The sequence below is a fragment of the Schistocerca americana genome, chromosome 1, assembly GCF_021461395.2.
Source record: "Schistocerca americana isolate TAMUIC-IGC-003095 chromosome 1, iqSchAmer2.1, whole genome shotgun sequence".
Taxonomy (NCBI): Eukaryota; Metazoa; Arthropoda; class Insecta; order Orthoptera; family Acrididae; genus Schistocerca; species Schistocerca americana.
Window position 1 is genome coordinate 669,369,335 of NC_060119.1, and position 15,296 is coordinate 669,384,630.

At 45.2% G+C, this 15,296-nt stretch overlaps 1 protein-coding gene across 1 annotated transcript in view; it reads left to right on the forward strand.

Annotated features, from left to right (window-relative positions):
- Positions 1-15,296, forward strand: part of LOC124588477 (glucose dehydrogenase [FAD, quinone]-like) — a 191,606-nt gene that overhangs the window by 51,884 nt on the left and 124,426 nt on the right. The window contains exon 4 of the mRNA XM_047131474.1: positions 2,239-2,490. Coding sequence (XP_046987430.1) covers positions 2,239-2,490 — 252 coding nt within the window. The remainder of the gene's footprint in view (positions 1-2,238; positions 2,491-15,296) is intronic.

The following is a 15,296-nucleotide window of genomic DNA, read 5'->3' on the forward strand; positions in this document are numbered from 1 at the left end:
TCTCCTTAAGATTTTGTGCGCATGAGACTGGTGTGAGTGTTAGGACTGTTTCTGACTGGTTTTATTTTTGTCGTGAGATGTGTTCAGAGTACGAGGATTTTGGAGTAAAATTGATGGACCGGGGGTTGTTGTTGAAACTGATGAGTCGCAGTCTGGTAAGAGGAAGTACGAGAGGGACTGTTCTCGGTTTGATTTGTGTGTGGGGAGGGCTGTTATTTCGGCAGGGGCCGGGGGGATTTGTGATTGTGTTTTTGAGATTTTTCGGAGTCGTAGTAAGAACGAATTAGTGGGGCTCATTCGGGAATATATTGAGGAGGGTAGCACTTTCGTGTCAGACACATTTTCGTCGAGTAGGGGTGGGAAAGAGGGTTTATGAACATTTAGCAGTTAACCATAGCATTCGGTTTAAGGATTACGACAGTGATACTTGCACTAATACCATAAAGGTATTTTGGGGTAATTAAACCAGTTATTGGGAGCGTAAAGAGGTGCTCTTCCAACGTGCAATCTCATTTGGATGAGTATTGCTGGCGGAAGAACGCCCCTGTAAATTTATGTGTTCTTAGTGTTTTCCTGAGGGCCGTGGTGGAATGTATAGGCCGGTTTTTTTTTTTTTATATAAAGTAATTGATTTCTGTTTTCCTTTGTTCCTTGTTCTTTGTTGGTTTTGTTTTTGGGAGTTGTGTCGAATGGTTAAGGTTGATTTATAGGTGGAAGGTTGTGGGTGTTCTGGAGAATTTGTTTTATGTATGTGTGTGTGTGTGTGTGTGGTGGCCAACCTAGATGATGTTGTAGGAGGCTTTTGTCGGTAAGTAACTTTTGTTTTGATTGTATTCTATAGTAAATGTGATCTTTTGCCTGTTCTATACTTGCGGTGTTATGGTTGTTTTTTTAACTGATCAGATGAATATGGGGTTTTTCGGTTTTTAAATTGTTGGGGTTTTAGTTATGGTGGTGTTTTATGAGTTATGTAAGTGTGTGAAGTTTGTGGTTGTAATTTCTTTATATGTGGTTTGCTAGTAGGTATCAAGAGCTGCGTTTGAGCTATACCTGTGTAGGTAAAGAGATATGTCCGAATCCACTTTTTGGAACTGCAGTTATTCCTTTTTTGGAATCGTGGGGTTCGTTTGAGCTACCTAGGTCGAGTGAAGAGTACGATTCCTGTGGGTTTTGCGGCTGTAGCGTTATGTCGTAAGTTGAGGTTTTTTTTCTATAATACTTGTTTTTCGATGGTGCGGTGGTTTGTATTGTTACAAATTTAGCTTGTCCCCGTCCTAAGCCCCATATTTTCCACCGTTTTCCCGTCGATTGCATTTTATAGTTGTAGCGAGACGTTCTTGTGTCGTTTTTGTTAGCGTTTGTTGGCATGTTTACGCAGTGACGACATCGTCGACGTTTTGTATACGGTGCAAGTAGGGGTTTGCGCCATATTGAAGACGTCACGGGTCAAAGCAGAAAGGTGGAATCAGACGCTACCCTGATGCCCCCCGTTACACTAGTATCACTCTATATGCTTTCGTTAAGAGTGGTTTCCTAGCTGAACGTCCTGCACGGCTTGTATCTCCCAAGGAGTTCAACTTCGAACTTGATGATGCGAACGATTGTAATATTTGTGGAGCGTCATTTTTCATTCGGTAGCAGTTAATGGTTTGTTCTAAACATTTCTTGAATGTCACCGATGTCTATTTTGTAAAATTAGTACGTACATCCCATGGAAGGCTGATCTCTGCAGCTCCGTGACAATCATGTTCTGTCACACTCCTGATGGACATGGTGAGTTATGAGAGCTAATATTTTACCTCTAATAATTGTTAACAAAACCGTTTCAAATAAGCCTTACTAGAGATTGAACTTGTGACTTAGCGCTCCAGGGATTCCTTGTAACTGTTACAAACGTCGTAAGTGTACTCGTCTGCTACAGGGCCGCAGCTCCTGGTCTAGTGGCTAGTGTTGCTGCCTCTGGAACACCCGTATCCCGGGTTCGATTCCCAGTAGGATCGGGGATTTTCCCCGCACGGCGACGGGGTGTTGGTGCTTTCCTCATTATTTCATCTTCATTCGGGGAAAAGTGCCGCGACTGGACAGTGAGAAGATTGGAAATTTGTACGGGCGCTGATAAACCCACAAATCAAATATCGTCGTCGTCTGCTGCAACCCCGTAACAGTTACTCCCTGTTGTCTTCATTTTAATTTATGACGCGTGACGCCTTGGTGAAAGTGGCGTCGGCGCTGTTGCAGGGCGTGTGCGGGTGCAGCGCCGGGGCGCCCGCCTACCTGGGCCCGTCGCTGGCGGGCACGTGCGGGCCGGGCGCGTTCGCGCTCTTCATGGGCCTGCTGGACGGCTTCCTGCGGCGCCAGTGCGACATCGCCGACCCGTGCGGCCGCGTGCGCGAGCCCGACCCGCTGGCGCTGCGCATCGGGGCGCCCTACGACTTCGTCGTCGTGGGCGGCGGCAGCGCGGGATCCGCCGTCGCCGCCAGGCTCTCCGAGGTGAGGCGACCGAGCAGTCGGAGGCAGGATAACTCAAGTTCTATGCATTTGGTGGTTCTGTCTCATCTTTGACAGAATGCAAAATCTTGTGCTGAGTATGTCAAACAATATTCGTTTTATAAATTTACTGATGCCCAAGCAAACAAACTTGTTAATTCAAACACTGTTGGTAGTGTAGAAAATTTTAGTGACTGAGAAGAAATCACGAAGTGAATCTCACAGGATTGAGTTTTGGGTCCATTCCTATTCCTTCCACTGAGTGCTCTAAATTTCTCCTAACAAACTTCTACATCTTGTAGAGAGAAGTGAGTAGATAATATCATGAATTGGATCCGTACTACATTCGTTTGGAAATATGATGATAATATGACCACTTTTACAAAAAATAGTTGTATGGCATGATCCAGTATATCACTTATTTTACACTTCCACTGAATAATGACTAGAGAAACAAAAAAAAATGGTTCAAATGGCTCTGAGCACTATGCGACTTAACTTCTGAGGTCATCAGTCGCCTAGAACTTAGAACTAATTAAACCTAACTAACCAAAGGACATCACACACATCCATGCCCGAGGCAGGATTCGAACCTGCAACCGTAGTGGTCCCTCGGTTCCAGACTGTAGCGCCTAGAACCGCACGGCCACTCCGGCCGACGACTAGAGGAACAGAAAGGAAACTTAATCAGTTTTCAGGAACACTGTTGTTTACCTTTAAACTTAAGCCGTGTTTGTACTTTTCAAAAGAGGGTTAGCGTTCCGATCCACTACAAGCAAGATTCCTTATGATGACAACGAAGTTGTGTTTACGCATTGTATCTACGAAAGATGTTGTGGTATACTTGCTCTATCACACCTGGTGCCTCTGCAAAAGAGTCTCATAAACGAACTCTTCACTCGAACCCATAACAAAAGGTTCAGTGGAGTGAAATCCGATGATCGCGGAAGCCTTACGATTAGACAACTTCGGACAATCTATCTCTGTCCGAATCGCTGGTGGCGTGAAAAGTGAGCGGATGCGCCTACAGCGTGGTTCAAATGGTTCAAATGGCTCTGAGCACTATGGGACTTAACATCTATGGTAATCAGTCCCCTAGCACTTAGAACTGCTTAAACCTAAGTAACCTAAGGACAGCACACAACACCCAGTCATCACGAGGCAGAGAAAATCCCTGACCCCGCCGGGAATCGAGCCAGGGAACCCGGGCGTGGGAAGTGAGAACGCTACCGCACGACCACGAGCTGCGGACGTCTACAGCGTGAACCACAGGCCCTGACGGACGTTCAGTGTCACAGCACCCAACAACGCTTGTTGTAGGAAGCTCAAACTGATGCGACCCGCGAACTGGGTTGGAAGCGTCTATGGTGCAATCACATGGTCGTCCACACTGACACCAAAATCTCTATTGGACTGCCTGGACATGGGTGGCATATGTGCTTTCGTCTTCCCAGACACGGCTGTTTCGAGAATTGAGAACATAGTCCCTAGCAAATTTTCGTTCAGCCGTGAAGAGAATGCGTCGTGGAAATACTAGGGGTTCGTTGTTGCAACGTTGCAGAAACTGCTTACAGAAACCAACGCATGGAGCAAAATTGGCTGGCATTAGTGCCTGTATCTTTTGGACGTGGTAAGAATAAAGTCGTTGGTCATGCAGAACATAACAGACAGTGCCGGGAGCAACATCCACCGCTCGCACAATTGCTCACGTACTCATTGACGGGTTCTCTTCAACGTGATGCAGTACGGCCTCTTTCATTTCGGATGTGCGGCACCTCCTTGGAGTTAGCCTGCTGACGGTGGCTACCCGTTTTTCGAAGACGATGCATAATTATAGTGAAAATGGTATGCGATGGAGACGGACATTGTCGGTAACGACACCGATAAAGGCGACAAGGAATGCTGCCATTACCATGACCTTCGCGATACAGAAGGACTATGTTGGTGTATTCTGCAAACGTGTACTCAACCAAGCTGCTCTAACACTCACAAACACTTAAATGAGGCTCGACCCAGGTCATAGAGGTAGCATGATATCAGCCGATGCGACGTCAGAACTCCGCCCCGCCCCTCCCCCTGATGGCTGCCTATCAAACATGTTTTCGAACGGCCGTAGCACGGAATAGGTACGTTTTCGGTCATGGATTCCGGATCAAAATAATGTCAACTCAGTCCCCTCTACAAGTCCTAGATCTTTGTAAGGAAAGTTACTGAACACCCTGTATAAAATCGATGTACACAGGATGAACAAAAATTCGCGCAATCGGACTTCGCAGTGCGATTCCTCGTTTATTAGCAATAAAAAAGTGTGTCTTACAAATTTCCTCTTGCGCATATTTCCTGCAGTAAATGAACGTTAAAGATGGGAAATCTGGCAGTATTGTAATCACACGTACGGTAACTACCTCTGTCAGCATATAGCCGTCGTGCAGTGCAGTTGGTACAGTGAACAGCGTTTTGGATTGCATGCAGGAGATCAAGGGCTCGATTCTGGATCAAAGTATATTTGTTTTTATTTACCAATTTCATTCTGCCGTGTAATACTCAAGTATACACCATTTCTTATGCCAGACGACATTTACATAGTACAGTGTTTTGTAATGGTGAACATAACAAAAACACGGTCGACAAATCAGAAATAGATAGTTGGAGCAAATGGCTTGTCATAGGACAGAATAGCTACAAAAACAATTTCAATTTCGAGGTGCTAAGGATAACTGCACAGTTAAATAACACAACGTCTACTAGTCATTTATACAACAAATGGCTCTGAGCACTATGCGACTTAACTTCTGGGGTCATCAGTCGCCTAGAACCTAGAACTAATTAAACCTAACTAACCTAAGGACATCACACACATCAATGCCCAAGGCAGGATTCGAACCTGCGACCGTAACGGTCGCTCGGCTCCAGACTGTAGCGCCTAGAACCGCACGGCCACTCCGGCCGGCATTTATATAACATGCAGTACGCCCGCTTAGAGGTAACACATGAGCAACCAGTGACAATAATAATTTCAATATTAATGATGGTATGACGTTTACAAAAGAATAAGTTTTCCTCGGAGCAGATGCTCAAAACGGCCTTCCTGCACGTCCAAACATTGCGCGACCCTCTCGATCATACAGCTTTGGACTCTTCGTAACATGGCTGCATCCACAAATACAAGAGCAGCATGAACACGCGCTATCATTTTTTCCACATATGTCGGCGGAGTAGAATACACGTGCTGCTTCAAGTGTCCGCAGAGTAAGAAATCCAAGCGATTTACATGACGTGAACGGGGAGGCCATACAACTGGACCTTCCCGTCCGAGCCATTTCCCTGGAAGTGTTGTGTATAAATACCGTCGCACATCATTTCCAAAGTGTGGAGGTGCACCATAAAGTTGGAACCATATCCTCTGCCGAACATTAAGTAGAACACCTTCGAGTGCGTCAACAAATAGTTTGAGAGGGGTGCATGTTACCTTGTGCAGTCAACCGGTAAGGCAATAAGTAGGGACCGAGACTCCTGTCTTCCAATATTCTGGTGCAGACGTTGATGCCAAAGCGAACTCGATATCCACGGTCGCGGGGGACGTGCGTGTCATTGTCAAACCAATGGTGGGCATTATGCATATTGAAGAGGCCCTCACGAGTGAACGCTACTTCATCTGACCATACTACAGTGCTTGTGATGTTTTCGTTGGCTAACTGTTGTTTGAACCATTTGCAGAACTGCATCCTCACGTGACGGTTTGCAGGATGCCGTTGTTGCGTTAAATAATAATGACAAGGGTGCAGCCCATGCTCGGGCAGCACGCCTACGACCGTGCGTTGCGAGACACGCCGCTGCCTTGCTGCGCTACACGTACTTAGGTGCGGTTCTTGGTGTATGACATCCACAATAGCTTCCTCAGTAGCTGGAGTACGGAGAGTCCATGGACGACCTTTGTCATGTGATGGTGGAAGGAGAGAACCTGTCTGCCGAAGGAGGAGCTCCACACGACGAAACATATTTTTATATGGATGACGTCCAGGAGCATATTCTCGGGCGACAAAACCAGCCGGGGGGTCAGATGCACCAAGGACCAGAAACATATCTAAATATTAATCATTTGTGTACGCCATCTGCGACACTGTTTTAGAGTAATATAAGAAGAAAATACGACATTTGTGCCAATGCACATGGAGTCTGTCTCGAGCTCTTTGCTCCGTTAGCAACTAGTCCCTGTCTTGTGAAAAACGCATGCAATATAAAAACGTCATAAGTGGCGGCGGGCTGTTCCAGCTAACGCGCACCAATTCTCTTACAGTTTGTGTTCTGCATGATTCATGCAGACCCTAATAATTATGAACTGTTCGTTTTCGAATAACACTGTTTCCCTAAAGGTAATGGATGTGATGTTTCCACAGTTCCATAGATTACAATAGTATAATAATAATAATAATAATAGTAGTAGTAGCAGTAGTAGTAGTAGTAAAGCATGGAGATACTTACTAAACAACATGCGCTTATAAGACTCAATGTTGAAAGGCATAATTAGTTGTTCAAGGGTGATAATACATGCAAAGGGTAACCGCGTAAGCCGGCCGTTGTGACCGAGCGAATCTAGGCGCTTGAGTCTGGAACCGCGCGACCGCTACGGTCGCAGGTTCGAATCATGCCACGGGCATGGATGTGTGTGATGTCCTAAGGTTAGTTAGGTTTAAGTAGTTCTAAGTTCTAGGGGACTGATGACCCCAGATGTTAAGTCCCAAAGTGATTAGAGCTATTTGAACCATTTTTAACCGAGCTTGGAAATTATTTGCAAAGCGCGATCCAAGCTCTCCTATTGACGAAAGGCCCCAACGAATTGTAATTGACCTGAACGTGGCAACCATCGGGGGGAGGGTAAAAAGCAGACAGGTTTGGGATCTAGTAGATGCAGTGGTGCGAGACAATCTGCGTCCACGACGTGTAAAGGGTTTCTTTAAAAGCTGACCAGTGAAAGCGATTGTACTTCCATTTCTGTGTTCGCAATACGTAAAGGCAAATGTTTTGAAGAAGAGCCACTGTAATCGCTGAATGACGATTAAGACGCCATATACCGTATCACACTGACTACTTTTAGCAAATAAAAACAAGCATGCGTCGACTCAGAATCGAACACTCTACTACTTGCATGCTAATCCAAAACACTATCCACTGCACCAACTGCACAGCACTTCTTCTGTCCTCTGACAAGGAAGTTACCGTACAGATGATTACAGTTTGGACATATTGAGAATTTTTACGTCCATTTACTTCCAAAAATACGCTTGGGTCCAGATTTCATGACAGACATTTTTGTATTTCTAGTATATGAGGAATCGCTCTGCGGAGTCCGAGTGCGTGAATTTTGTTCACTCCTTATAACATATCCGCTACTATTACTTTGCTAATAAAACGTACATAGTTGGTCCAGCGCCTATTTGCTGTTTAGACATTTGATAGGAACTTTTATCGACAGTATAAGTTTCGGGGCTAGCTCTGTAACGCTTCAAGACAGGCAACTTGTGCATAAGAATTATCGAAGAAGAATGCTTAACATTGTTTCCATTGTCGGAGTGTCGTACGGAACAGTGCAGGACACCCTCAGATTTAAATTCAGCGTGCGATTTGTTGCTGACAATTTCGCCCCCTGCCTGCTGACTCAGGTGCAGAAAAAACACTGCGTCGTAGTCCTCCAAGACCTCCGTCAGCGTGCCGTGGATGACCTTCATGTCGAGAATCTCCGCGGGTGACTAAACGTCAAAGGTCGCCGTTTTGACGCCATGGCGAGAATCCAGCGCGAATCGCGAAAGATGCTTGACGCGCTTCAAAAAGACTTCCAGGTCGCATTCCAGCAGTAGCAAAAACGTTGGCACCGCTATACAGCTATATGAAGTATTTTGAAGTTATAGTGTATGACGTATGTAAGTAAGGCACTTGCTTGCAAACAGAGGCAGTCTCGAAACTTTTTGATGTCCTTCTCGTATTGTTTTATAACACAAAATCGGCAGACAAAATATAAAATTACAGCATTAGAAGTATTATATTGATAAAAATAATAGTATGAGTTTAATTATCAATCCAATATTGAAATATAGATAAAAAAGCACACAATAATTTCATGCAAAACACATCTGTGTAGAAAACATAACAAAACTAATCAATTGCAGCAATGGAATTTCTTAAAACTGTGGTTAACAATGTTTGCAATGTGATTACGTACACATTTCGTGGTGCTCTTACAAGGATACATTGCCGTGGCACTTGTTAATAATTTTAAGAAATCTTCATTAGTAATAGAGTTGCTTAAGGATAGCAGAAACGGAACCTTGTGGGAAATCCTATTTTCAAGCGCCATAGCTGTCGAAAAAGAGTCTCCTGTTTCTTTCCTATTGCAGGTGGTGCCTTCTGTACAACTGGCGCACTCGCAATAGACAGGATTATTCCGTGATACTGTTAAAAGACTTCAAGGATGATGGACAAGGTTAAATTTATCAATTCGAGGTAAGGTACCCCCATCCAGAAACGGCAGCGCCGAAATCTCGAACAGTCCACAGGTGTACTGCCGGTCCATAGCGTCCAATGGGCACAATTTCTCGGCGATAAGACGTGTCGCCATTGTGAGGTGCGCTGACGAAATGAGCTCCTGAGGGCGGGCGGCCGTCTTAAATCCCCTCCCCACGCGAGGCGTTCTCTCCGCGGTCATCGCCCGCGCGTCAGCGGTCGCTGAGACGCTGGCGTCGGCGTCTGTGGTGGCGTCGGTGTAACTGCGTCGTCCGCTCTAGTCGCCCGTTCGTTTCCTTTGCTGAGCGTCTTTTTAATTAGACTCAGTGCAGATTCCAATTCTCTGTTGAGGTTGTAGCCACAATCTCGGTTGATGAGTCCGTCCCTGGTACGAATTTCGATAGCCTCTCTAACGACGCTGTCCCAGTATTTAGATGTCTGTGCCAAGACCCTGGTATGTTGGTAGTGCATTTCGTGATTTTTGGACAAACAGTGCTCTGCGATCGCTGACTTGTTGGGGTACCCGAGTCGAATGTGCCTCTGATGTTCTCGGCGACGATCTTCGATGGTGCGCACTGTCTGTCCAATGTAAGTATTCCCACGTTGACACGGAATCTGGTATATGCCCGCCTCCCGCAAACCGAGATCGCCTTTGACACTTCCCAATAATGCTCGTGTTTTATTTGGAGGGCAAAAGACAGTTCCTACTCGGTGTTTCAAGCATGTTCTGTCCACCACGAATTTTCTCTTTAATGGAGAATACTATGAACGTATAGAAGGAATCGCAACGGGGATCCCACTCTCGCCTGTGGTCGCGAATTTCTATATACAGTACTTCGAGGAGGAAGCTTTGGCATCATCCAATTGAAAACCTACTTGTTTTCTACGTAATGTGGATGATACGATCGTGATCTGGCCCCATGGAAGGAACAAGCTCCTAGACTTCCTTACACACCTGAACTCCATACATCTGAACATAAAATTCACTATGGAGACCGAAGCAGAAGGAAGATTACCATTCCTGGACGTCATGGTCAAAAGAACAGCGAATGGCACCCTGGGCCACGGGGTATATAGGAAGAAAACGCACACCGACCTGTATTTGCAAGCGGATAGGTGCCACCACCCTGCAGAGAGGAATGTGATGCTAAAAACACTGGCGCACAGGACGCGCACCATTTCTGACGCAGAGAGTCTGCCCCAAGAGCTGAAACATCTCGAAACTGTATTCCGGAAAAACAGGTACTCGGAATGGCAGATCAGAAGCGATCTCCACCCCACCTCTACAGTACAGCGTGTGGAGACGGAAGACGTTAAGGAGGAAGAGATAGCCACTGCCTATATACCGTATACTGTCGCACTATCGGGGAAAATAGGACGAATATTGAGGAAACACCGAGTAGGAACTATCTTTTGCCCACCAAATAAAACACGAGCATTATTGGGAAGTGTCAAAGGCGATCTCGGTTTGCGGGAGGCCGGCATATACCAGATTCCGTGTCAATGTGGGAAGACTTACATTGGACAGACAGTGCGCACCATCGAAGATCGTTGCCGAGAACATCAGAGGCACATTCGACTTGGGTGCCCCAACAAGTCGGCGGTCACAGAGCACTGTTTATCCGAAAATCACGAAATGGACTACCAACATACCAGGGTCTTGGCACAGACATCTAAATACTGGGACAGCGTCGCTAGAGAGGCTATCGAAATTCGTATCAGGGACGGACTCATCAACCGAGATTGCGGCTACAACCTCAGCAGAGAACTGGAACCTGCACTGAGTCTAATTAAAAAGACGCTCAGCAAAGGAAACGAACGGGCGACTAGAGCGGACGATGCAGTTACACCGACGCCATCACAGACGCCGACTCCAGCGTCTCACCGACCGCCGACGCGCGGGCGCGGAACGCGGAGAGAACGCCTCGCGAGGGGAGGGGATTTAAGACGGCCGCCCGCCCTCAGGAGCTCATTTCGTCAGCGCACCTCACAATGGCGACATGTCTAATCGCCGAAATATTGTGCCCACTGGACACTATGGACCGGCAGTACACATGTGGACTGTTCGAGCAAGAAATACGCCGGGAGAAACTGAAGAATCACAAGAGCGAAATCGTTTTGACACCTCTGACAGTGGAATACATGGGCACTTCTGTTGCTAAAATTATGAGGTACGCAACGTTCAGAGATGGTTGAACGAAAGAAAAAACAAGAAGAAAAGTCTCTTAAATTTGAGCTGTAAAATGCATGCCTTAAGAGCTGCAGGCTCTTGTTCATCGTCGATACTGTTGGACACACTGTTCCCCTCCAAACTATTCACAGCGAAGATGAACGAGTGCTTATATCTCTGAGAGGTATGCACTTCACAGTCTATGTTTGCTGGTCTTTTTGTCTTGTTTTGGTCTATAATACTCTTGTTTTGGTCTATAACACTGTTTCTGAAAGCTCTCAACCTTACAATCTTAGCAGCAACAATACCAGTACATGTATTCCACTGTCGGAGGTACCAGAAAAAGTTTCGCTCATCTTTCGACTCGGCCGTTTTTTGACCAGGGCTTCTTACCAAAAACCGATATATTTGTATATTTTCATCACCCTGAAAGTCTGTAACGGAAACACTGTTGAGTATGGTTCCTTTATATCCATATTTACTGTCAGAAAAACATACGGCGTCCTAAGTATAATAACCAAGACATGCGCTGGTGAGAAGTGTTTTGCATTGCTATAAAATTAAAATTCAGAACATATTCTGCTGAAGTTGTCTGTTACACTATGTATCAAAAGTATCCGGACACCTGGCTGAAAATGACGTAAAAGTTCGTGGCGCCCTCCATCGGTAATGCTGGAATTTACTGTGGTGCTGCCCACCCTTAGCTTTGATGAAAGCTTCCACTCTCGCAGGCACACGTTCAATCAGGTGGTGGAAGGTTTCTTGGGGAATGGCAGCCCATTCTTCACGGAGTGCTGCACTGAGGGGAGGAACCGATGTCGATCGGAGAGGCCTGGCACGAGGTCGGCGTTCCAAAACATCCCAAAGGTGTTTAATAGGATTCAGGTCAGGAGTCTGTGCATGCCAGTCCATTATAGTGATGTTATTGTCGTGTAACCACTCCACCACAGGCCGTGCATTATGAACAGGCGCTCGATCGTGTTGAAAGACGCAATCGCCATCCCCGAATTGATCTTCAACATTGGGAAGCAATAAGGTGCTTAAAACATCAATGTAGGCCTGTGCTGTGATAGGGCCACGCAAAACAACAAGGGGTGCAAGCCCCCTCCTTGAAAAACACCACCACACCATAAACCACCGCCTCCGAATTAAAAAAAAAAAAATGGTTCAAATGGCTCTGAGCACTATGGGACTTAACTTCAGAGGCCATCAGTCCCTTAGAACTTAGAACTACTTAAACCTAACTAACCTAAGGACATCGCACACATCCATGCCCGAAGCAGGATTCGAACCTGCGACCGTAGCGGTCGCGTGGTTCCAGACTGTAGCGCCTAGAATCGCTCGGCCACCCCGGCCTGCTCCGAATTTTACTGTTGTCACTAAACACGCTGGCAGATGACGCTCATGGGGCATTCGCCATACCGACACCCTGACATCGGATCGCCACATTGTGTACCGTGATTCTTCACTCGACAAAACGTTTTTCCACTGTTCAATCGTCCGTTGTTTACGCTCCTTTCACCAAGCGTGGCGAAGTTTGGTATTTACCGGCATGATGTGTGGCTTATGAGCAGCCGCTTAATCACGAAATTCAGGTTTTCTCACCACTTGCTTAACTCTCATAGTACTTGCAGTGGATCATGATGCAGTTTGGAATTCCTGTGTGATGATCTGTATAGATGTCTGCCTATTACACATTACGACCCTCTTCAACTGTCGGCGGTCTCTGTCAGTCAACAGACGAGGTCTGCCTGTACGCTTTTGTGCTGTACGTGCCCCTTCACGTTTCAACTTCAGTCAACAGACGAGGTCTGCGTGTACGCTTCTGTGCTGTACGTGCGCCTTCAAGTTTCAACTTCACTATCACATCGGAAACAATGGGCCTAGGGATGTTTAGGAGTGTGGAAATCTCGCGTACAGAGGTATGACGCAAGTGACGCCAAATCACGTGACCACGTTATAAGTCCGTGGATTCCACGGAGCGCCCCATTCTGCTCTCTCACGATGTCTACTGACTACTGAGATCGCTGATATGGAGTACCTGGCAGCAGATGGCAGCACAATGCACCTGATATGAAAAACGTGTGTTTTTGACCGCGTCCGGATATTTTGATCACATATTATAAATATGTTGGATTGATTTTTTTTCCTTTAACTTGATAATGAACTATATGATCGAAGACAATTTCCTGTAAAATCTTTCTACTGACGCAATAGTTAATTCTGGTGATCAAGAAGCTCTTTATACATTTACAAGTAATACCGATACATAACATTTACCTACGGAAGATAATACATCGAGAGCAATTTTAGCTTTTTATTATGACGGGATTTGTTATGATACCGCAGCGTAGTGAAAATTGTCGTCTTTTCATTCTAGTCAAAAGGATAAACAAATACCATGACACCATAGCATTTTGTGTTTTGTACGGTAAAATTCTCCGAAATGTTCACCAATGAATAAACAGTGCTCAAGTGAAACGTTAAGTGATTATTAATGGGTGAGCGGTTATCTGCAAAGAGATTGTCAAACAGAAACTGGAGGAGGTTAGTCAATGTGGAACTATGTGCTCTACTGTTACGTTTCGTGTGTCACAAAATTTTTCTGGGTCGTCACCCAGTTTAACTAAAATTGGGAAAAATTAATATATGAACTGAATTAATCACTGAAATGATAAGTATAGCTAACGTGTTAATATTAACAAAATGATTCAAGTGAATGTATAAAATGAGCGTGTGGGAACAATTTAAGTACAAACGTTATTAAAAATAATCTTACAAAAAGGGAACGTATTTGTCCGAGAAACAGTCATCACAGTTTAACATAGTTTACTAAAGTAAGAAATAATATTAAAAATTCACAAAGTAATTCTAAACTATGATCTGTCAGTGCCTGTTATTTAACTGATAACTCACTTACATTCTTATGACATTGGAAGCTGAGGTACATTTCGGTGAAAAAAGAAAAAAAGAAGACTTACGCGCGCATGGGAGAAGTTCACACAAACGTACAAGATAAGAACAGAGATAAAAAGAATTTTGTCCATCACAGTAAGTCAGAGGCTCAGAGATTCACCCCCAATCGCTATGTATGAATTATTGTGAATAAGAATACTATGTAACATTTTGCGACAAAGAAATTTATCTGCATCATCTTGCACATGAAACTAAGGTACGTTGTCGTGAAACAGCAGCAAATGCCGTGAATATTCATGAAGAAAGCAAAGTTACTACGACTCGTGAAAACTTTCAGAAGATAGACGTAAACCGCATAGATACAAGTACCAATAAAATATGACGTGGAATTAAGAATAAAACTTATTTAAGACGGTAGTGAAATTATACACGGTGAAATCACCATCACGTGGTATGAAAATAGCTGCAAAATCTTAAAACTTACACGAAATTCAAAGCAGAAGAAGTAAAACATATACACAAGATAAAGGTTGTGATACACATTACAAGAGAAGCCAGACAACTGAATTTTAAATCTGTGCTGGGGTAACGAATTTCCTAAATCACGTGCTCCGCTTACACAAAGAGAGGACCGGAAAAACTTGCTACGTACAGAACAGTATACTATGAAAACTACAAGAGTTCGACTACCGAGCCGGCCGAAGTGGCCGCGCGGTTCTGGCGCTGCAGTCTGGAACCGCGAGACCGCTACGGTCGCAGGTTCGAATCCTGCCTCGGGCATGGATGTGTGTGATGTCCTTAGGTTAGTTCGGTTTAACTAGTTCTAAGTTCTAGGGGACTAATGACCTCAGCAGTTGAGTCCCATAGTGCTCAGAGCCATTTGAACCATTCTTTTTTTCGACTACCGAACTTGAAAATTAACTAGCGGATCAAACGCGTACATCGGTTGGAATAGCCACACACCATCAGATATTGACACACTTACCAACTCCAAGTCGCTCTTAAGAGTACCGTCTTCACTCACCAAAGGTCCAGCAAATAAAATGTCGTGTGACTAGGGCCTTCCGTCAGGTAGACCGTTGGTCGGGTGCAAGCCTTTCGATTTGACGCCACTTCGGCGACTTGGGCGACGATGGAATAACGATAATTAGGACAACACAACACCCAGCCCGTGAGCGGAGAAAATCTCCGACCCAGCCGGGAATCGAACACGGGCCCTTATGAT